General features: G+C 35.6%; 1 protein-coding gene across 1 annotated transcript in view; it reads left to right on the forward strand.

Moving 5' to 3' along the window:
- The window catches only part of MEGF6 (multiple EGF like domains 6), a 784,368-nt gene that overhangs the window by 607,961 nt on the left and 152,255 nt on the right, over positions 1–24,152 (forward strand). The window contains 7 exon segments of the mRNA XM_044669545.1: positions 1,969–2,091; positions 2,518–2,700; positions 3,897–4,028; positions 12,507–12,635; positions 14,368–14,496; positions 16,788–16,922; positions 18,592–18,723. Of these exon segments, the coding sequence (XP_044525480.1) occupies positions 1,969–2,091; positions 2,518–2,700; positions 3,897–4,028; positions 12,507–12,635; positions 14,368–14,496; positions 16,788–16,922; positions 18,592–18,723 (963 nt within the window).

Here is a 24,152-nt window from a genome sequence, read left to right on the forward strand (position 1 = left end):
GAAATGCTAGTTTTATAGCTTTCTAATGAGTATTTGGTCAAAATAACTCATTTTGCTCTTGGATGATGTCTAAATTGTATCTAAAGAGATCATTTTAGATGAGTTTGAATGAATAGAGCAGAGTTAATTGAGTTTTCTTTAATTTCACTACCAATACCTTATATAATTCATTGTTGTGGGATTGTTGTTGCCTTTTTAATTTGTGAAAGCTTGCATTAAAGGCGACGGTGTTTTTTCATCTTTTGGTTATTATTGCTATTATTTTGACTCATAAAAGTTTTCTTGAAATTGAAATAAGGATTAGATGATCTACATCTGTACCAATAGCAGTTAAAATTATATTAAAGCTCCAAATGCTGCAGAGAAAATAGCTTTTCTTTATTCAGTGTAATGAATTCCTAAATTCTCTTGATACCGAGATGCTCTGCTTTATATAACTGAGCTGTCCAGTCTCCAAAGACCAAAAAAAGGAAGGGATATAAAAGAATACCCTTTTTGTTTTGCAAGGCGCACATTCTAAAAGTGGTGGCGTATATTAACATTGACCAAATTCCAACCAAACACTGGGTCCAGTGAATTAGGGGCTTAAAAATCTGAATTTCATGGACCATCTGTTCATCAGGCGGATGAGCCAAAGGGAAGATTACATAGCCATGCGTGTACACACTGGTGTGTATATATACCATAATTGGGAATGCTTCAGCTCTCTGAGACCATCTTAAAGGATTAGCCTCCAGTCCCCATCTAAACTACTCCTCCCATAGGTGAGAGACTTCCCCAAAGTCCCGGCTCAGACTTTTACACTGATTTTCATTACTCCTATTAAAAGACTTAGATTCTGCCAGGAAATTTTTGGTTATCTTACTCATAAGCAACTTAAAGACAAATGCCAGTTAGGTTTGTGATTTCAAGAAATCCAGAAAAAACTTCCGACCAAATGGATCAATCACTGGGTTTACAGAATGGTATTTAAAGTACGCAGGCATGCTCTTTCCTTTGGGAGGCTACAAAAAGACACTGGCATTCGGTGGCGTACCTTCTTGCTGACTTTAATTAGTGAAGACTTTGTCTGACCTACAGGAATGAGACTGCTCATGCAACAGAAGAGTCCTATCTAGAGAAGGATAGCCCAACTGACCACTGGATATCCCATAGATCTTTGAGAGTTCTTTGGAGTTAGGTATTCTACTGATGGCTATTCACTAGTTATCTTTTTTTGTCCCGATTCCTCCTTTGCCAAAAAGGGATTGGATCAAGATGCCTCTTTCACAGCAGAATGATGCAACTTATTTCCTTTTAATCTTTCATGGTTCCTTAATGAATGAATTATTTGTGGGGTAAGAATCTGGATCTGTGATTTCATTTGCGTGGGGGAACCACTGGTGTGCAAATGACATCCACCATGTTGATTGGCATCTCACATGTCATTTCTAATCTTAGAGCTGAGACCAAACAAAAGATTCAGTGGTTTGCCAGTAGTCATAAAGCTAGCTAGCACATGTCAGAGAAAGGACTTGAATCCAGATCTTAATGACTTCATGGCAGCCCTCCTAACAAAAACAACAACAAAAAACTAAGGAAATCAAGTTACAACCTAAAGTAATACGTCCTGCAAAGCTTATCCTAATTAACCATTCTATTTTACATTCTGCAAAGTATCTGACAGACTGGGACATTTTTGTAGGATGTATACTATAAGCCTTCATCATCTGAGCCAACAGCTAGTTCTGAGATCCCAGGAAGTTTGTGTCCCCAGAAGAGCAATGAATTTGCCAAGTTGCTAAAGGTAGCTTTAGCAATCTGTGCTGGGGAAAAGTCTTCCAGTCTGTGAACTCTTCTTGGCTTTATTTTGTGTCAGAGGACCCTATGTAAGGTGGAACAATGATCATGGTTATGCCTTTCAGTCCACAAGCTCTGCTTCCCAAGTCAACACCCAGGAGGATGCCTTGTGTTCTCTCTCTTTCTTAGATGTGGATGAGTGTCTGGATGACATTACCGACTGCGACCAGCTCTGTATTAATTCTTTGGGATCATACGAATGTCTCTGTGAGGAAGGTTACCAAATTGATAGTAACAGAAAAACGTGCATCCGTAAGTTACTATGAGGGTATTTCCTTTTCTTTAACCATATTTAAACTACTTAGAATTTTTTCTCCTTTATGAGGGGTAGAGGAAAAATGCAATTTCCTTTTCTCGGTCCATCCTTCGAACCTTTCTTTTTTTTTTTTTCCTAAACTAGAACTATTTTTCTCCTCTCTTTGTCCTCTTTCTATTGCAATTTTACCTTTGTGTTCATGGCTTCTAACCTTTCTTTGTGATTGTCTATTTGAATTGGCCTTGCTACAAAGAATTTTCCCTTTTCACTACCCCCTGCTAGTATGTGTAGTTCAAACTTCTCATTTCTCTCATCCATCCTGGTTCAATTCTACACACATATACACATGCCCACCTCCCATCACCCTTGCCTTTTCCCTACTAAGGATGGAAATGCTCAGTCATTTTCCTCTTTGGTTTTAGCTTTAGATGAGGATGAATTGGAGGAGAAAGAAGAATTGGAAGTTGTGAGGTTCCCAGATCTTCACTACAGGAGACCTTCTCAACTACTTAATTATGCTGTTGCTTCAAATCCCAATTATGAAGATGAAGGTGGACTAGAAGAAAGAGATATTCTAGGAGAATTCACTGTTTTACACAAAGTGGGTAAGTGAAAAGAAACCACTCAGAGTCGTTGTTCTTTCCTTTTTATTTTGAAAATTCATTTAAGATTAATGAGCAAGATGGTCAGAGTAGTGGGTTTCCTCAATCCTCTGGAAACCCCTAAAATTAAAAAAATACAGAAATGATGTGCCATGGCTAAAGTTATTGAAGCTGAATCCACAAGCTAAAAAAGAAAAAGAAAAAGGAACTACATGGGGTTAAAAAACATGAAATAATGTCAGCGAGTTAATAAGCTAATAGGTGGGGGTAGTTAGCTGAGTAGATTGAGAGTCTGGCCTAGGGATGACAGGTCCTAGATTCAAATATGGCCTTAGACACTTGCATGCAGTATGATCCTGAGCAAGTCACTTAATCCCCATTGCCTAGCCCTTACCTAAATTCTTCTGCTTTGGAACCAATACACAGTATTGATTCTAAAATAGAAGGTAAGAGTGTTAGTCCTTGCTCTCAAGGAGTTCACAGTCTAATATCTGATAATTACTTAGAGCTTCAATTCATCTCCCTCTCTTCGAATCCCTAGACAACTCACTCAACAGATATATGTATATATATATATGTATATATATATATTTTTATTTATTTATATGTGTGTGCATGTGTGTATAAACACAAATATATATGTATATATGCATGTCTGTATGTAGGCACATGTGTACCCATTTCTTAAGTACCCCAAACCAATCATTCTTGAATAATACCAATTTCTTTGATTGCCTTGAATGTAATCTAGAGTTTCAGCAGCACTTCTTCTATAAAATAATATAAATGATAGAAAATAAATAAAATAAACTTTTGAGATTAATAGAGTCAGAGGAAAAACTGGATCCATTAGAATGTAAGTTCCTTGAGGGCAGAGATGGCATTTTTCAGCTGAGTCCCCAGAGCTGAGAGTAGTATCTGGCACATAATAAGAGTCTAATAAATGTGGTCAATTGACAGAGACATTTGGGTTTCATCGATATGGAGAAGGCTGTTCCAATGGTATGTAGCAGCGTACCTATTAGAGGGAAAGGAAGGTTTTCTTTGGGATTTTCCCTTCCTACTGAATCACATAGTTCTTGGCTTAGAATGATCAATAAATAAAATTTTGTTGGCTGTTTAATTAATTAATTGATTGATGTTTTGTCTCTCTGGGGAATAGACTTATGAGCTCTCTGACCTGATTTTTATCATTCTAGTCTGTTTAGATGACACTTTCGGACATGACTGTAGTTTGGTTTGTGAAGACTGTATGAATGGAGGCGAGTGCAATGAGGAAAAGAGTGGCTGTCTCTGCCCAGCTGGCTGGGGTGGCATCCTCTGTAATGAAAGTGAGTACACGATACTGATTCAAAGTGAGGGAGTAGGGAGGGATCATCAGATAGAAGAAAGATGCTATGTTTAGAACTACAAAGACAAAAAGTGGCATTGCCTTTCCATTGAAGGAGCTTGGAATAAGTATGAATTCCAGTATCAGACAGCCCCAATTTGAATCCTGACTGTTGAATCCTTTTTCAGCCTTGGTCTGATACCTTTACATCCCTGAATTTCTGCTTCCTTCTCTGTAAGATAAAATGGTTAGACGGAATGACTTCTCAAGTCCTTTCCAGCCCTTCATTTATGATCTTATATATTTAAGAGGAAGATGGTCAATAAAAATATATAGATCAAAGTTTCAACTTAAAATTAGGAGAGTTTGTTTCTACATTTCTTAGAAAACTTGTAACCAAATTAGATTGTTGTTTTCTTTGAGTATCATATTTATTCATCAGTTATAAAAGTTAATAAAGGGTTCTTGTCTTCCAAAAGCTTTAAAAATTCCTTCCATTTACATGATGTTTTCATTCCTGGCAAGATATCCCCCTTCACAAAGGAAATAAAGCTTGGCTATCCAAAGATATTTGGATATTTTGTATCTATATATGCAGAAATACCTATATGTATATGTATATATAGACATAAAATAGAACTGTATTTATTTCTTGAGATGATCTCATCATGATAAAATATCCAGGCTAAAATAACAAACATTAAACAAAACAACCCCCTTTCTATGAGTATGAATAAAAAAAATATTTTTCCAGTATAAGTTTGTTTGTTACCTTAAATTTCCCATATACCTCCCTCCATCCCTTCACTCCCCACATTAGAGAAGGAATAATTTGATAAAATTTTGTAATATATATAATAAATTAAATTACATATAATATGGATGTATAATATATATGAATAAATCATATATATATATATAAATTATATCCCATTGAAGATCTATTTAATGAAGTGAAATGTGCCAGCTCTATAATGGGGATAATAAAGTAACTACCTCACTGGGTTGTTGTGAGAATCAAGTGAAATAATAATTGTAAAGCCCTTGGCATAGTGCCTGGCTCATATTAGGTATTTAATAAATATTTATCCCTCCCTGCTCCTCAAAAGATGTGAAAAACTAAATGCAAAGCACATTTTTTAATTCTTTATAGGACTACTTCATTTTGACTTTTATAATTTTATTATATCATATATTTTTATAATTTATAATATAATTTTTATTATTAAAAACATTATTGATGCTTAGTTTTAGCTCCCTGGCTGTGGGGACAAAGGACAGGTCTCGTCTCAAATTTTAAAATTCAAACTGTAATATGAAGAAAATAAGCAAGTATATTTATTAAGCATCTGATTGTGCCAGGTACTGTGCTAAGTGCTTTATAAATATAATCCTTCAAGTGATAAATGTTGGAGGGGATGTGGTAAAATTGGGACATTAATACACTGCTGGTGGAGTTGTGAATTAGTCCAACCTTTCTGGAGGGCAATTTTGAACTATACGCAAAGTGCTTTAAAAGAATGCCTGCCCTTTGACCCAGCCATACCACTGCTGAGTTTGTACCCAAAAGAGATAATAAAGAAAAAGATGTACAAAAATATGTATAATCACACTCTTTGTAGTGGTAAAAAAACTGAAAAATGAGGGGGTGTCCCTCAATTGGGTAATGGCTGAACAAACTGTGGTATATCTTGGTGATGCAATGCTATTGTGCTCAAAGGAATAATAAACTGGAGGAATTCCATGTGAACTGGAAAGATCTCCAGGAATTAATGCAGAGTGAAAGGGGCAGAGCCAGAAGAACATTGTACACAGAGACTGATACACTGTGGTAAAATAGAATGTAATGGACTTCTGTACTAGCAGCAATGCAATGACTCAAGACAATTCAGAGGAACTTATGAAAAAAAAATGTTATCCACATCCAGAGAAAGAACTGTGGGAGCAGAAATGCAAAAGAAAAACATATGATTGATCACGTAACTTGATAGGGATACGATTACGGTTTTGATGTTAAAGGATTGCTCTGCTGCAGATATGAATAACATGGAAATAGGTTTTGAAGAATGAAACATGTATAATCCAGTGGAACTGCTTGTCAGCTCATGGCATGGAGTAGGGAAGCAGGGGATCATGAAACAAATATTTTAAATAAAATAAACAAATACAATCATTCAAGGTAGGAACTATTTTAAAGACAAAGTACCTAAGGAAAACAATGAGAAAGTATCTTGCTCTGAGTCACACAGCTAGTAATAGTCTGAGGCTGAGTTTGAACTCTAGACTTCTTGATTCCACATTTAGTACTCTGTTCTGTGGTTAATTAAGAGGCAGTCTTGGCATCAGGAAGACCTTGGTCCAAGCCCTATCTCCAATACAATCAGGCTAGATGACCCTGGGAAGTTTATCTTCCTCTCAATGCCCCAAGCTCCTCTCTAAAGCTGTGAGTGCCAAATTGTTGCTCTTTAGAGAAGCAGCAAACAGGGCTTGCGTATGTGTGTATAAGTGCCGATTTTTGTACATGCTGTACGCCAATTAGATTGTAAGCTCCTTATGGTTGACAACTGTTTCTGCTTTTTCTTTGTATACCCTCAATGTGGCATAGTGACTATCATGCAGAGATTTATGAGAATTATCAGAGATATATGCCTGTCATGCAGAGATAAATGTTCAATGCTTTGCAGCACTGATTGATCTGCAATAATGGGGTGAGTTTTCTCACCAGGAGTTTCCTAAGGCTAAAATCAAAATTTAAGGTCAAACAGAGAAAACCCTACCCACTGAGTAATGACAATTTGGCTAAAATTGCATTTTTGTGTACTGTCCAGTACTGATTGCCAAACCTAGAAATCTTGACATATTGGACTACAGAGAATGAAGTTCCTTTAAATGCCATTGTCAAATGGATATAGTAAGTCAATAGTCAATAAGTAGTAAGTAGGGCATATGGACTATTGTGGAAGGGCTAGTGCTTCTGACATGAGGGTTTACCAAGCCCTTTCAGAGCTACTCATAAACATTTGGTACCCACCTCTCATTTGTGGTTCCAAGAAGTCTAGTAAAATCATCAAACAGGTTAAGAGTGACTGAGACACCTCAGATCCATCAGTGAGTTAGGGAGATGTCTACTCCAGGCATGTGAAGACCTCCTTCCAAGGAATGAGCAGATGAAAACAGTTTGTTCCAACGATCATGAAGGTGGCTAAAGCAGTCACTGTGGAGTGCTTGGAGATTTGCCAGATATTAAAGACAACAAGATCATCCACTGCATCCTGGGCCATCACCAGTTGTCTCGGACTCTGTCCTTGCCACTGGACTTGGATGGCTCTGGAGGAGAGAGTGGAACTGATGTCTTTTGTGATTCTGCTTCATTTAAATCCAATTCACTCACAAGTTGAGAAAAATGAAAGATGAACAATAAGAACTGAATCAACACTTTCTATGTACCAGGCATTGTACCAAATGATCTATTGACAAAGAAAAGCAAAAAATAGCCCTGGCACTCCAGAATCTTACAATATAATGGAGAAGACAACATGAGAATAACAAGGTTAATATTAAATCTATACAGAGCAAATCGAAAGTAATCTCAGAGGGGAGATAAGAATATCTGAGGGGAATGGGGAAAGCATCCAACAGAATGTGGCATTGGAACTGAAACTTAAAGGAAGCTAGAAAAAATAGGAGGTGAAAGTGATAAAGGAAAACTGTCTACACCAGTGATGGGCAAACTATGGCCCACAGGCCAGATTGGGGTGGGGGATCCCTGAAATGTTTTATCCTGCCACATGACATTATACCTAATCCAACGAATACAATGAGTAACATACAATACAATGAAACTTCAAAAGAGTTGCCTTAGAAACAGACTGACAGATTAGCATTTCCTTTCCTTTGGCCCCCTCTTTAAAAAGTTTGCCCATCACTGGACTCTAGACATATGGGACATCCATTTGCAATTATGTAACAACGAGAAATGGAGTTTTGTGTTCAAGGAACAAGTAGGATAATATAGATAGATCATAGAATGTATGGAAGTGAATAAATTGTGAGAAGACAGGAAAATTAAAAGGGGGTTAGACTGTGAAAAGCTTTAGATGCCATAAAACTTATCATGAAATTGAGGAGTTGAGATAATAGCCACCATATTTGATGATTCTCCACTAAATAGAATATATATGTTCATATGTATAATTGAATTTCTAAATTCCATAAAGTGCAGAGTAAGAAATGAAATTACCTTTCTCAACTCTGTCAGATTGGAATATATTGCTCTGTAATTTTTGTGAGCCCTTAGGCTCATTGACACAATGATTAGATGGCACATCCTATGCTGATGTGGACCAGAGTCTCTATATTTTCTTATTCCATGCAATTTTTGTCAATGTCTTTCCATAGAACCCCATCACTGGCCAATGAACTTGCTTTGGATTCATTTAATGTTTAGATAGGGTCATGAAAAGCACTGACAGGTCAGCCCAAATTTTTTTTTCCAAAAATATTGGAAAAAAGACCTTGATACAATAAAGACAACCACTATATAAGCACTGTGCAACTGTGTAAATTCCTAATGTACTAATATTATCATGAAGAAATAAGTGGATTTATTAATGTAAGAAGAATATTTCCCTGTATATGATCTCATGAAATAACAAGAAATAAATATATTTATTAATTCTTTTTAATTTTTCATCTAACCAGTATTTATTTTAATTTCTCTTACACTGAAGAAATCATTAATAAATCTTAATTTTAAAAGAATACATTCATCAGCATCCTCCCCACTTTGAAGAGGTGGGGACCTAGAGAACTGGAACATTACAAATACTACCAGACAAGAGTGATGTATTGATTCATTTTGCTGAACTGTTTCCACCATCACACCCTCTCTTAACCCTCATTACTAGGGTTCATTGCGTGCATAAAATAAGGGAGTGAGATTTTTTTTAAATCTCCAGATTACATATCGATATAATTTTAAATCAGAGTTTTCTGATTTTTTGTGCTCTTTCCTTTTCACCCTTTCCCCATCCCCAAGACAGCAGGTAATATAGCATAGGTTGTACACTTGTAATCATATACTACATATTTCCATATTCATCATTTGTTAAAGAATACACATCATTTACACTTGAGAAAAATTCATAGAGGAAATAAGGTAAAGAAGAGGAAAAATAAAGAATGGTATACTTCAATGTACATTCAAATTCTGTTAGTTCCTTCTATGGTGGTGGATAGCCTTTTTTGTCATAATATCATTGTCCTGGAATTGTCCAGGATCCTTGCCTTGTAGATAATGGTCAAGTCATTCAGTCGATCATTGTATATTGTTCCCATTAGTTATATTTTTAAATTTAGAGAAGGGAATGGAATAAGCACTGATTTAAGACCAATTATTTATTAGATTATTTGATTCCCACGCACTACACCAAGTGCTTTAAAAATATCATCTCATTTGATGGGTGTAGATGATATGAAATATTATATATATGACATATATACAATCATAAATATATATATATCTTATGTCAATGAAAATTTAACTATTTTTTTAAAATTGTAGCAATTAATATGGATTTTTCTATTAGAATTTTGAAAATAAAAAATAAAGAAAAGGGATAAATGGGAGAAATATTTAAGCATAATGAATAGTTTAAATTCCCATTGGAAACTCAGAAAATTTCTAGCACATAGAAGCCCAGTGAAACATTGAAATCCTGCTGAATTGAATTTTAAAGCAGTAGACATGTTACTAGAAAAGGAATATCTCATGGATCAGTACTTAATAAGCACATGAAGCATTCTGGGCATTGTCCAACAGATCTTCAATGTTCAAAATGTAAATAAATTTAGGTTTAGGCTCATAAGTGATTTAGAGACTTGTTGCACAGCTTGTAAGTAATGGAAGAGAACTTAGAGTTTAATGGGCCCAAACTTCTTGCTTTGAAGATGCACATCTCAGGAGAGGCTTTAAAGACATTTTAAGCAATTTGATCAAGTAGTAAATAGTAGGTGTAGAATTTAAACTGATGGTTACTGACTCCAAATCTATTTCTCTTTCAAATGGATAGTATTAACAGAGCAGAGACCTGAATGTTGGTCTATTTGGTTTAAGACAAGTGCTCTGAATCACCTAATGGGAAAGGGAGAGGAATTCAGTTCCACAGATACATATTAAGCCCCCACTTTGTGGAAATAATTGTGCTAGATGATAAGGATAAAGATTTTTAAGAAGCAAAATAAAATAGTCCTTGCCCGTATGGCTTACCTTTTATGGGAGAGATACATCATTCATATACATAAGTATAAGATATGTATATATATATATATGTATATATAAGCATATATGTGTATGTATGTGTGTATATATATGTATATATATAAAGTATAAGACATTATAAATAAATCCATTACAAAGTACTAGCTCTGAGTAAGTGAGCCAACAAAATAGACCTGAATTTCAGTAGTGACTGAGTTTGGAATTCTTAACTAGAGCAAGATAAGATTTAAAGATCATAGATTTAAAGTTGAAGACAATTTTAGAGACAGTCTATTTCCAGTCTAATTTTATAGATAAATAATTGAGGATAAGTAAATTGTTCAAGGTTACAAAACTATTACATGTCCAAGGCAGGATTTGAACCTAGAAATTCCTGATTCCAAGTTCATCACTACGCATGAAACCACCCTACCTTTTTAGATTCATCCAGGAAGGTTTCGCTAAAGAGATTAGTTGAGCAAAATTTTAAAAGATTGGTGAGATATCTTTGGGGATATGAGACTGAAGGAGTGAGGTGCATCAGACATGCAGCAATAGAATTTCTTTGGCATTTTAATGAAGCTTCATAGTGAAATGACTAAATCCTTAGTATGTCTGGCCTCCAGTTCTGATCTGAGCTCTACTACTAAAAACTAAAGAGTTTTTTTCTCTTTCATTTAGTAATATTTGTATCCATATTTCATCAATGCTGTGTATTATCCATAGATCTAAAATAGCCTGTGTGATATTTCAAAGGATAATATAATTTACCTTCCAAGTATATCATTAATTTTATCAATTCTATCTATAGCAAGATATATTCTCTCACTTTTATTTCCTTAGCTTCATATTTTTCTCAATCAAAGTAGGAGTAAAATCTGGCAAGAGAGGGGCTAGTATTGTTATTGTTGGACAATGTTTAGCATGCTTCATGTGCTTAATAAGTATCAATCTATGAAATGTCCCATTCCCAATGACATGTCAATTGCTTTAAAATTCAATACAGTAGGATCTCAATGTTTTACAGTATTGCTAGACTCTAGAAATTCTCTGAATTTCTCATAGGAATTAGGATTATTCATCATGTTTAAGTATTTCTATCATTCATCCCTTTTATTTATCTTTTACTTTCTAAATTTTGTTAGAAAAACCCATTTTAATTGAAGGTATCTGGGTCTGGAGAAGAAATATTATCCATTTTGAAAAAAAAGATTAAAGTAGGAGAAAAATGTAATAATTACTATAAAATATTTAGTTCATCATTTTCCTTCTTTCTTCTCTCCCATCTTTCTTCCCTATCTTTCTTTTTTCCTCCTTTCCCTACTCTTTTCATCCCCCTTACTTTCCTTACCTTCCTCATTTCTATCCCTTCTTCCCTTTGTCTTTCCCTAGTGTCTTTCCTGCCATAACATCCTTCCTTCCTTTTTATTTTTTCCTTTTCTTTTTTCCTCTCTTCCTTTCATTTTAGGCAAATAATTGAAAAGTAAGAAAAAATAAATGAAATGGAAAATATCTTCCCATTTTACCATGGGAGACAGGGTATAAAATGAGAGGTAGAGACAGATACGTCATATAGTTTCTCAATTGTTTAATGTGGCTTTAAAAAAATCAAGAATCATTTATAGTGGTTAGCAAAGATTATCCTAGCAGCTGCATTGCTTCAAATTAAGATGAAAATAAAGTTGCAAGGTCCATTTCCAATTTATTTTGCATTGAAGTACTAAAATCTTCCTACAAACAAGATTGTTTGCTTAACTTCATCAATCTTTGACAATGCAAAAACATCCCTGAACCCTCAAGAGAGCCTTCATTGTGTTGGCTGCTAGTTAAAAATACATAATTTTTTAAATTTTCTTCTCATTTTCTGAGGAGTATGTGTAATTTATATCTCATTAATGTGGCCCAAATTTGTACAGCAAAGACTTCAGAATAGTTTTGAAATTTTGAGGTTAAAGTTTTTCCAGAAAAAGCAAATTTTGTATTTGATCCTTATTACCTGCTCTTTCAACTCTCATTTTTCATCCATTTATAGTGACAAGTCCCTTAGGAATTGTGGTATCATCCAATATAGGAACCTAAGAGTGACATTTCCCAATTCTACAAGTGGCTTGGTTCTTTAATTACCTGGTATCATTGTACCAAGATGACAGAAACATTATTTTCTCTCCTGGTTATTCAATGAATGGGCTCCTCCATTCATCTTCTCCATTTTCTTTACAGCTTGCCCCCCAGGGACCTATGGACAAGAGTGTGATGGTATCTGTAAGTGTCAGAATGGAGGATCCTGTGACCCTCTAACAGGCCAATGTCATTGTCCCCCTGGAGTTCATGGGATGATCTGTGAAGATGGTATGGAATCCTGTCTTCAACCGAAGATGATTTCTATTTGAGTACCTGGTCCCTTTTAATAGGAAACCTGCTAATGGCTGGCTCATTCAGTATTCTACCACATAGGCTTTTCCATGAAATTAAGGCTCGATACTTATAAAAATGTTTTAAACAGTTTAAATGACTTGATGGATGGTGTTATAATCATCATCAATGTAAAAAACGAATGCTCCAGCTGGAATCTAGAGGATCTAAGCCAGCTCTGATGCTTACTAGGCATATGGCCATGGGCAAGTCAAGTCGCCCTTCAGAGTCTAATTTTTAGAGGCAGTTAAGCATAATGGATATATATTAGTCTTATAATAATGAAAATCTAAGTTCAAATCTTTCCTGTCTCTTCATAAATGATTATTGATTCATTGGTCATGGGCCAGAAACTTGCTTCATAGAGCCCATATTCATTCATTTTAGCATTCATAAAGTTAATAACATAATATGCTCTTCAAATACTCACTATACATTAATACCCTTGTAACCCTAGATAAGTCATTTAACATCATTGAGTCACACTATCATAATCTTTTTAACAAAAAAGGAGCTACTATCCACTTGCCTGACTGAGCTTGTTCAACAACGAGTCCCAGATAACCAACAATATTATGTTCACTTTAATAATTGTGCCTTCCACCAGGTACCAAAGGAAGAACCAAGAAACACTGAGCAACACTCTAGTTCTCAAAGAACTTACTTTCTCTCTCCTTCAAAGAAGCCATGTGATTATTCTGGGGTATGATATATATGGATTTATCCATATATACACATATAGTCACATATACACATATAAACACAGAGACTCTAAACTCTGTCCTTCATTGTTGAGTTTCAGGAATCAAATGGCCATGAGACATAAAAGAGTCAATCACACAAGTATGGGTTAGCAAATTAAAGTTGCTTTCTCATAATCAATAAGCCAAAATGAATAAAACCAAACCTATTAAATTATTCATCAATTGTGTTATTTCCATGTTTCCTCCAAAACTAGGAATCTCCAAAGAAATCCTTTTTGTTGTTATTGTTGTTGTTCAGTCATTTCAGTTGTATTTGACTATAGACACACATGAACCCAGTAGTTTAAGAAAAGACACAGGTCCAGTTCTTGGGCTCAGATCTTTCCATATTGTTACTACAGGGCTTCTTCTATCTAGACTCTTTTGATATAACTGGTCTCCCATCATGTGTCTATAACCAGTGAATACAGTGGATGTAAGACCCCAAAAAGCATGCCTAATCAAAGGTTTTCAATTGCGTTCAGAAACCAGAGACACATACGCAGGCTCCATGTTGTCATTAACCTATGTACTCCTCTATTACTTTCCTTTATTTATCTTTTCCTAAAATTTATCCTGGAAAAATTCTCCCTATATACACACATCTCTGGACAGATAAAGATTTCCTCATTCTCCAGCTCTTTCCACATACATGTGACTGACATCCTATCATTGCTCCAACCATTCTTCGAAGGTGCCTATTAAAATAAAGATAATGTACCTACTTCATGCATTTGTTTTGAGAAGAGTGTTTTATAAACCTTAAAACATCATAAAGTATGAGTTATGTTTTAACATCATTCCAATAAAAGTCAGAGTTGTGAAATATTCAAATTCAGATATCTACATTACCCATCTCTACTAAAAAAAAGCATAATTTTGCAGCACGTAGACCAATGGTTTCTTTCTGTCCTCACACTGTCTAGGATGTCCTAAAGGATTCTTTGGAAAGGATTGCAATAAGAAATGTATATGTGCCCACCACAGCTATTGCCATAGGGTCTATGGAGTTTGTTTATGTGACCCAGGACTCTATGGTCGGTTCTGCCATCTGAGTAAGTCATATTCATTTCTTTATCCAATCTCTACTGATAAAGATTCAGAAATGTAGAGTTACTCAATTCCATCTCAAAAGGACATAGTCAACTTTTTTCTTATAAAGTTATGAAAAATATTGGTGAGATGATTGTTTTCTGATATTCCTTATAATTGTGCATAAAGAATTGGGGGCAGTGGAGTTACATTTGTCCCTCAAGGGAACGTTAATGTTTCTCAAGCAACATCTGGTGTATGCTCCATGAACACCTATCTGTGATTTGAACATTTTCCTTTGGAGGGCTCATGGGAAAACATATGAATGAGTAGAAAAATATGTTTCCACAGCTTGGAAATTTTCTTTGTTAACCTTTATGTCTTGTTCGGGTAGTTGGAATTTTTAGTTCCCTCTTTCAAGAAGACCTGTTTAGGATGATATAGATGGGATTCTCTTTCTAGTATAGATGTTATAAGATGACTACTGAAGTCCTTTCAGAATCAAAGATTATGTGATTATGTAACTAATAAAACAAATTTTCTGGAAAAAACATAGGAAGAGCTAACTGATAAAAAAGGTCAGGATATTTATATGTTGTAGTGATATTATATATATATATATATAGTAGTGATATATTATATACATGTATATACATATTGAGAGAGAGAGAGAGAGAGAGAGAGAGAGAGAGAGAGAGAGAGAGAGAGAGAGAGAAAGTTCCCTCTAAGGAGTTCAGATACTTCTTTAAAGTATTAAAAACTTTCTAAAACTAAAAGCTTCAAGACATTTTCCATAACAGGATCCCAGCCAATCTCTTCTCTTTGCATATTCACTCCCAACTCTAACCTTGTTCAAGTCTCAGGAAAACCGCAACAAAATGTTTCAGCCCATTAATTATTTTTATAAGCATAGCTAAGGAACTGATTCTAGTCTTTAATCTCCCTGTCTAAAGCTATTACCAAGGCATCACATATACATTAAACAACCAGACATTCTTTAAGATGTAAAACTGAATTTTTATTTCAAAAGTAAATCGCAGTGAAGGCAACTCCATTCTCTTTGCTTATTTGTCAAAATAATCATAAAACTTGGGATTATAACACTGTTCTGTTATACTCAACCTGATTTCTCTCACCTTCCTTATTCAGATTACAAGACTGATTTTCCTTTTGGCCATTGAGTCTCACTAGTTTCCTAGGTTTCCATAACTCCTCTAGATTGTGGAGGAAGAGTCAAGAATTGGACCATGGAAACCAAATCAAGCTTACAATCAGAAAGGGAGAAACATCTATTTAAGAAAGATAGCAATAGATAGGAAAGCCCTTGAAATTAGTGGGTCTGGAAAGAATACTAACTGACCACCTGAAAGAATATAGGGAACAGAGAGTGACAATAGCATCTTAAAAGTCATTTCGTATTTTCTCTTATAAGTTCCTTTCCATTAGTTAGGATAATGAAGTGTTGACTGTAACAACTTTTCCATCAAATTGGTTTGATATGCTAAGACCCATATGGGCATAACATAATTATATGGTGTCCTTGAGCGTATGAGAAAGATCCTCCATTTGTTGATATTCATTCTTCTCTTCACCTTGCCTGTTAATGATGGGAAAGTCCATTCATGTTTATAATATATTAGAGATACTGAGATATCTTTTTGAAAAAGGATCAAATTATGGTTAGTAGTTTCTTTGGGAAAAAATCAATTATGTGTTTACTGAATACAAAGTTAGTGCCCTTTCCAATTAGAACCCTCATTCTGACTTCTATTGCTGCAACTCAATAGCAATGGAAAAACACTGAAGGAAACACAAACTCAATTTACCCAAGATGTGTCCAAGATAATTCTTCCATCCCAAAGAATGACTTTTTGAGATCCAGAGTATGTAAGATTACTTTGGGTGACTGCATGACAAAAGGGAACTCAGACAATGGCTACTCTTCCCACTGAAGCTTGTCCATCATCTCTATGCTGCTGTGGAATGAATATGGCACCACGCTTTTCCCAGGATGCCCTTAAAGAATTCTAACGATAGGCACCCGTTGAGCATGCTGAGCTGGAATTGCAATCCCAGGCGCTCTAAAGCCTTTTAAGTAGTTCAGGCTTCACTGTTCACATCAGGTTGCCAAAAAGAAAATGAATTGCCTGATTTGAAAAGACATTTGTTTCTCTGTTTTTTTGGCAGATAGGATGATCCCCTTGTTTTTTCCCCCTATAATCAGGCACTGCAGAGCGTCAGGCCTGTGTGCTAACAATTTAAACTAGGGAAAGCCGAGTTTGCAGGTGACCGATTTGCTTCAATCTGCTTGCAGCCTGTCCCAAGGGAGCCTATGGAGCTGGCTGCTCTTCCGAATGTCAGTGTGTGGAGGAGAACACCCTGGAATGCAATGCCAAAAATGGTTCATGCACCTGCAAATCTGGTTACCAAGGCAACAGATGCCAGGAAGGTATAATCTGATGACCACTTCCTTTCTTCTTGTTATTAACGATGCTTTCCATTTTGTCAAACACCCCGTGGTCTCTTATTAGTTAATCTACTAGTGGCCCCAGGAGGTGAGTCAGCATCATTAATCCCCCATGTGCAGGTAAGGAAGTGGGACATGGAGCAATGGACTAATTACCCTCGTTGTCATAGCCTCTGCTGTCAGGTAGTGCTGGGTAAGCCTTAGCAGTGGAAGAAAGATCCCATTTCAGGGTATCTCACACTAAGAAGATTAAGGTGAACCAATCACTCCATTGTGTACTAAACAGTTAAGAGAGCCCTGGACTGGTTACCATCTGGGCTCTAAAAAACCATTTGTCTGATGAAAAGAACATCCATTCCAGCAGATCCATGTCACAGACTCCTAACTAGAGAAGGAGACCGAAGGTTACAAATTGGTTGGGGTAATTATTCTTTTTGAAGCATGCCTTTGTTGAATAAATATGTTGTAGTCAAAGTAAATGGAAAATACTAAATAGAGAACTAGCAAAAAAAAGTCATGAGAAGTATACTTTCTGTTCTGGATCAAAAAATATTGATTTGGACACTGGGTTTTGGAAGGTCAGAGGACCTGAGCTGGTGTTCTTGATATGTTTAACCTGACCTCATTAATTGAGTGAGTCTCTTAATTAATCTCACTCATCCATAAAATGAGGAGATTTGCCTCAATCTCTCTAATGTCCCTTCCATCTCCTTTTCAGAAGTGAGAGATAAGCCTTTGTACCTGGAGGTCATGATCTGCCCTGCATTAGAAGTTTCAATTATATCTGTAGTATATTAGAGATATTAATAGGCACTGGATGCATGGTTTCATTGGTATAGGGGAAATTCCTCTTTCCATGAAGACCAATATTCAGGGAAATTAAGAGGTTAAATGACTTGCACAAGGTCACATAGTCTGTATGTATCACAGGCAAGATCTGAACTGAGGTATTTCTATAATATTGTGTAGTAAAAGGAATTTAAAGAGGGGATTTCTAAGACCAAACATTCACAGGTTTTTGAACTGGAAGATGGCTATATACCCAACCCTCTCATTTTACATTATACGAAGCTAAATCCCAGACAAGAAAAATAACTTGCACAAGGTACAGGTGGTAAATAGTAGATTCAGGATTTGAAGCCAGATTCTCCAAATCTAGCATGCTTTCAACTGTATCAAAATGGTTTAACATCTCTGTGGCAGCTGCATGGCACCACAATGCATAGAACACTGGACCTAAAAGTTCAGAAGACCTGAGTTCAGATATAACCTCAGCTATTTACCAACTGTGTGACCCTGTGCAAGTCATTTAACTGCTACTTGTCTCAATTTCCTCATCTGTAAAAATGGGGGTAATAATTGTTCTCTACCTCCTGGTGTTGTTGTGAGGTTTGAATGAGATAATAATTGTAAAGGGTTGATATAATATGATATGAACATTAGCTGCTACTGTTATTATTATTAATTATTATTATTCACTGAGGCTAACTTTTTAAAACCAATGATAATCAGAGGTATCTTTAAGGAGAAAAATGGGGAACAGGAAGTATATTTCTACTCTCAGGTCTATTTCTACTCTGTGGGCTCATTTCTAAAAAGTAGCCTTAAATGTCTATCTTAAAATAATTTAGTCTTTGTTTGGATTCTGCAGAATGCCTACCAGATTTCTATGGTCCTGGCTGCAAATTGCCCTGTAACTGTTCTGGATTGCCCTGTGACCATAGAACTGGAGAATGCCAGCAGCTAAGCCCACCTGGGTTCCATGGAGACCGGTGTCAGTTAGGTGAGTTATAACTGAAAGAACCTTGGATGAAAAGGGTTCAGATTCCACTTTGGACTTATTAGCTGTGTGACACTTGGAAAATCATTTAATCCCTCTGAACTTGTCTCCCTTTTTTAAAAAATGGTTATGGTATAATTATATTAGTATAATTATATTATTAATATGATTATATTAAGGCTTTGTAACCCTTTAAATTTGAAGTATGATTATTAGTCAAAAAACCCTTGTGGTATAGTATACAAAAAGCACTCAAGTACCATCCCTAATGCAAAGTCTCTATCACACACTGGTTTTATGACCTTAGATAAGTCATTTCATTTCTCAATGCCTTTGGGCAACCCCTCCCCAGTATGGCTGCATATATACTCCATATAATACATACATATATACATATAGATTACATATTTTATATATACATATATATAAACTTGGTAGCTGAAATGTATCTATTTTTCTAAAGTAATGCCAGGAAAGAGAAGTGAGAAAAAATGAAGTTCCAGCAGTTAGAATCTACCCTTGCTGTGATGCCCTGGACCAATGGCTTAACCTTCTAAAGCTAGGAATTGGTTCCCAGGCATCAGAGAGTGTTTTCCCAGTGGTGAAATCATACCTTGGAAGAAAAAGGATGGGAGGTGGAAACCATACCGCTAGGTAAATATAATTTATTCTGATAACATTTCCTTAAAATAGCTGCTGAATAAACAAGACTGAGAGCTACCTCTACTATTCCCACTGTGATGGGAAAGAAGTTGAAGGTCTATGTAAATCAGCCAAGTAGAGAGGTCACTGTAATCTCTGGAAAACATATTATTTTTCAATCAGATAACTTTGCCCAATTCTGATATTTTTGTCTAACCACAAAATGAAATTATGAATAAGACTGGCACTAGTGAATGAGTCAGACATGATTGGCAGCTGAAATCAAGGAGAAAGGGGATATCCAGGAGTTTATACCCGATGAAAGCCAGGTCTTGATTGTTTTCTTTGGGGTTATGTGTATTTTTTAAGAAGCAAAAGAATCTTATTGTTCCAATTCTCAGAGATACCGCTAAAATTCTGAAGATGGGAACCAGTGCCTCTCCCTCTCATGTATTGTTAATTAAAGATCTCAAATTGTTTCAGGGACACTAATGAAATGGAGCTTTCCATCAGCACCACTCAGGTTGGTAAGCGCTGTTACAAATTACTTTGAACAGCAGAATATCCTGTTTCCTCCACCAAGCTATTAGATGACAAAAAACAATCAATGGCTTGGCCTTGTTTTCTACAGCATGTAGACTAGGATATTTTGGTGCTGACTGTAATCAAAGCTGTGACTGCAGAGGGGCACCCTGTGATAGAGGGACAGTTCAATGTCAATGCCAGGATGGCAAAACTAGAGTTCTCTTAGATGAAGGAGGGTCTCATGCTGCTTGGCTTGGAAGTTGTGAGAATTTCACATACAGAACTCGGACATCCCTTTTAAAAAATCCAGTTCAGTTTTGGAGAGATGCTGAATGCACAGAGCTGGACACAGTATATTTTATTGATTCAGAACTATGTACTGCTAAGCCCCATCACCAATGGATTTTGTTGGCTTGAGAGTCCCTTAATATCATCTTTTTCTGCCCACCAATTGCTTCCATTGGGATTCTAATTCAGGTGAAGATTTGGGGGATAAAAATAACAGCAATAATAACAGCAACATAAAACACTCATTTCATTGGTCTCTGTTTCCTTTTATGTAAAATGGTGGGAGTCTGAACTAGATGACCTTTGAGTTTCCTTTTAACCCATATTTATCCAGCATCATTTCTATAATTTCTCTGCCCAAGGCACTTAACTTAAATAATTCTATGATAGATGTTATTTTTGATGGTAGTACTGAGGCCTGAGGACCTCCTGGGCTCTTAAGGAAATAAGGACCAGGAGGATACCCCATAGCCCCAAAAACCCCGAGACTTCTTCCTGAATAGTATTTCCTTAGCTTCCATTGCAAACTAGATACCATTTTAAGTTTTTGTTCTATCCAAGTCCTTCCTCAGATCACTATCAAAATTGTTTCCACTAGTAGTCTTAAGAAACCACTTTTTAAAAAGGTATTTTCACCAAAAATATCAGTTTCTGTATGTTTTTCTAAAGTGACAAGATATACTAGCATGTTGATTTCTACAGGGAATTTGGAAGGAAAAGCTAGAAATCCTTAGAGATTGCAAGCATGTTTTTTTTCTTCCCTGCTCAAACTTCCACACACTGAGATCCACATGCATTTATGTGTTATATAAACATACATACCTATTACCATATATCATTTTACTTGTAACTTTATGTGGATATAGATGCATGTATTTCAATTTCCTCAAGTCATAGCAGAAATCTCTATTTAACATGAGATTATAACACAGATTCGAGATCCTTTTACCTTTCCTTTTTTATTTCTTGAGACTATCCCCAAAGATCTCTGGGGAGCTGAGCACCAACTCTCCTGTTGATACTGAAAAAGAAGGTCTGGGGAAGAAAAGAAGAAATGGGGTTCCATCACTGCCTTTCAGGACACACTAGAAAATCCTATTCTCTACCTAAGTCACCAAATTGGACAAATCCACTATAAAAAGCCAATCAAGGCATCAGCCTTTTAAATGATTTTTTTTAATTTAGTTATTTTTCTGAGTTACTGCTATAATAGAATAGACAAATTAAGTTACAGTGGGGGACACTTGAAAGAACTTTGTAGTCTGAATTTTTAATTCTTTTCAGAGAAAGATGTTAAATGAGTAAAAGTGATAAGCTTAAAAAGAGGTTCCTAAAAGTGTGGAAACATAATGCCTCCATCTACTTTTCATGTAAGATAGCCTGATAATTCATTGTAACTGCTAGCTGAGAACCATCTTGTTGCTAAAGAGACTTTGGTTTAATGAGTAATACTGAAATATAAGCCTCAGGGCATGGAATAGAGATAGGTTGGCCCACTCCTCACCCAATTAGTGAATAGGTAGCATGGCTTAACAAAAAGAGAATATTTTTTTAGATGTGTTGTTGTTTAATCATGTATGACCCCTTTTAACCCCATGGACCATATCGTCCATGAGATTTTATTGGCAAAGATACTGGAGTGGATGATCATTTCATTCTCCAGCTCATTTTATAGATAGAGAAACTGAGGTAAACTGAGGATTAAGTAATTTGCCTAGAATCACATAGCTAGTAAGTGTGAAACCAGAATTGAACTCCCAAAGATAATTTTTCTAACTTCATGCTCAGCATTCTATCCATTGTGCCACCAACTCAATAAAAAAGCTGGACTCTAAATCCAAATGACCTAGGTTTTTATCCTTCTTTCACCCATGACTTCTTGGGTAAGTCATTTAACTCCAACAGTGCTTTAAGCGACTCTCCAAGATTATGTTATGGAAAAGGTACTAACCTATACTGGTAGAGAAAGTTTGCTTCAGACCTAGCTGCATCATGGAAACCACAAGACTGGTCCTGTTGCATGCAAATAAAAATAAAATAATAGTATAATATAAAATATATCTAGATCTAGAAGCTTTGGATTCAAATGCTGCCTCTGATCTTGGATAATTTATTTAATTTCATCTAGTTTTCTCATTTATATAATAGGGGGTATAACTAGATGAACTCTGAAATTCCTCCAAGATCTAGATCTATGATCAATAATATTTAATATAGTATAATGTATTATAATGTAATGTAAAAAATATAATATACTTATATGATATAGTTATATAATACTATAATCATATAAACCAATATTTACCAGGTGTTCCCTATGACCAGAGCACTGTGTTAAGAGCCAGATGCTGAAGGAGGAAGAGGGAAAGGAAATTGCATAGTTTAGATAATTCAATAAATATTTACTAAATATCTAGGTTCTAGGACGGCTAGGTAACTCAGTGGACTGAGGGCTAGGCCTGGAGATAGAAAATCCTGGATTTAAATCTGGCCTCAAATACTTTCTAGCCATGTGGCCTAAGGCATGTGACTTAACCCCCATGCCTAGCCCTTACTGTTTTTCTCCCTTGGAACCAATTTTGGACTCTAAGATATAAAGGAAGAGGCTTTTTTAAATATCTAAAAAACAACAAAAAGAATGTCTAGATGCTAGGGATATGTCAAAAATGATAGAGATCCTACCCTCAAAGAATTTGCATTCTTTGGGGACATATAATATCTATACAATAGAGAAAATTCAAAGGCTATTCAACAAAATTTAAAAAATTTTGAGAGAAATCACATTAATAACTAAGGAGAATAGAAGTCAGGAAAGCTCTTGAATAGAATATATAACCTAAGTTAGATTTTAAGAAAAGAATAAAAAGTATATGAAACAGCAGAGAAAGCTTTCTTAGAGAAAGGATGCATTTTGAAAATGGACAATCCATTGTGGAAATGTATAGAGATGAGATATCAAAATATTGATTGGGCAGATAAAAGATGAAGAAGGAGAAAAAGAAGAGAGAAGGTGAGAAAAATGAAGAACAAAGAAGAAGTTTCTTTGGTGTCCTAAAACTTGCAGAATTTGTAACACACATTATCTAATTTATTCCTCATCTCCATGAAGTAGATAATATAATTCCCATTTTGCTGATGAAGAAATGGAGCCCAAGAAATTTCATTGAACTTTCTTATGGTTGTATAGCAGTTGTGCCATGTATGTACAACTAGCAGGACTATTTGACTGGAATAAACAATGAATGAAAATAAGTAATATAAAACATTTGGGGATAAGAGCATGGGAGCAAGATTGGAGAAAGGGGGTTGGGGTGGGCTGGGATTGCATGCCAAGCTAGATCTTATTGTACTGGTAATAGTCATGGATCATTTTTGAAGAGACAGGTGACAATCAAGCCTGGATTTTAATATTAAAATTTTGATAGCTATAAAGTTAGACTGGAAAGTGTAGAGATAAATGGTAAGCAGAAAAACCAATTAGAAGGCTATTGCAGTAGTTCAAATAAGAGGTTACATTGGCCTGAAGAATGCTAGGGATTCTGTGAGTGTGGAGAAAGATGCTAAGAAGCAGGATTGACAAAACTGGTAAACTGATTTTCTATGGGAACAGAAGATGATGGAAGAATTAAAGAATATTTCAAAAGTGTGAACAGCCTAGATGACTAAGGATAACTGGGTGGTGCAGTGCATAGAGCACTGAGCCTGGAGTCAGGAAGACTCATATTCCTGAGTTAAAATCTGGGCCAACACTCTTAATAGCTATATGACACTGGACAAGTCACTTAATTCTGTTTGCCTCAGTGTCCTCATCTGTCAAATGAGCTAGAGAAGGAAGTGACAAACCACTCCAGAGAAGAAAGAAAGAAAAAGAAAAAGAGAGAAAGAAAAGAAAGAAAGAAAGAAAGAAAGAAAGAAAGAAAGAAAGAAAGAAAGAAAGAAAGAAAGAAAGAAAGAAAGAAAGAAAGAAAGAAAAGAAA

This window comes from Gracilinanus agilis, chromosome 3 (genome assembly GCF_016433145.1).
Source record: "Gracilinanus agilis isolate LMUSP501 chromosome 3, AgileGrace, whole genome shotgun sequence".
Classification (NCBI taxonomy): Eukaryota; Metazoa; Chordata; class Mammalia; order Didelphimorphia; family Didelphidae; genus Gracilinanus; species Gracilinanus agilis.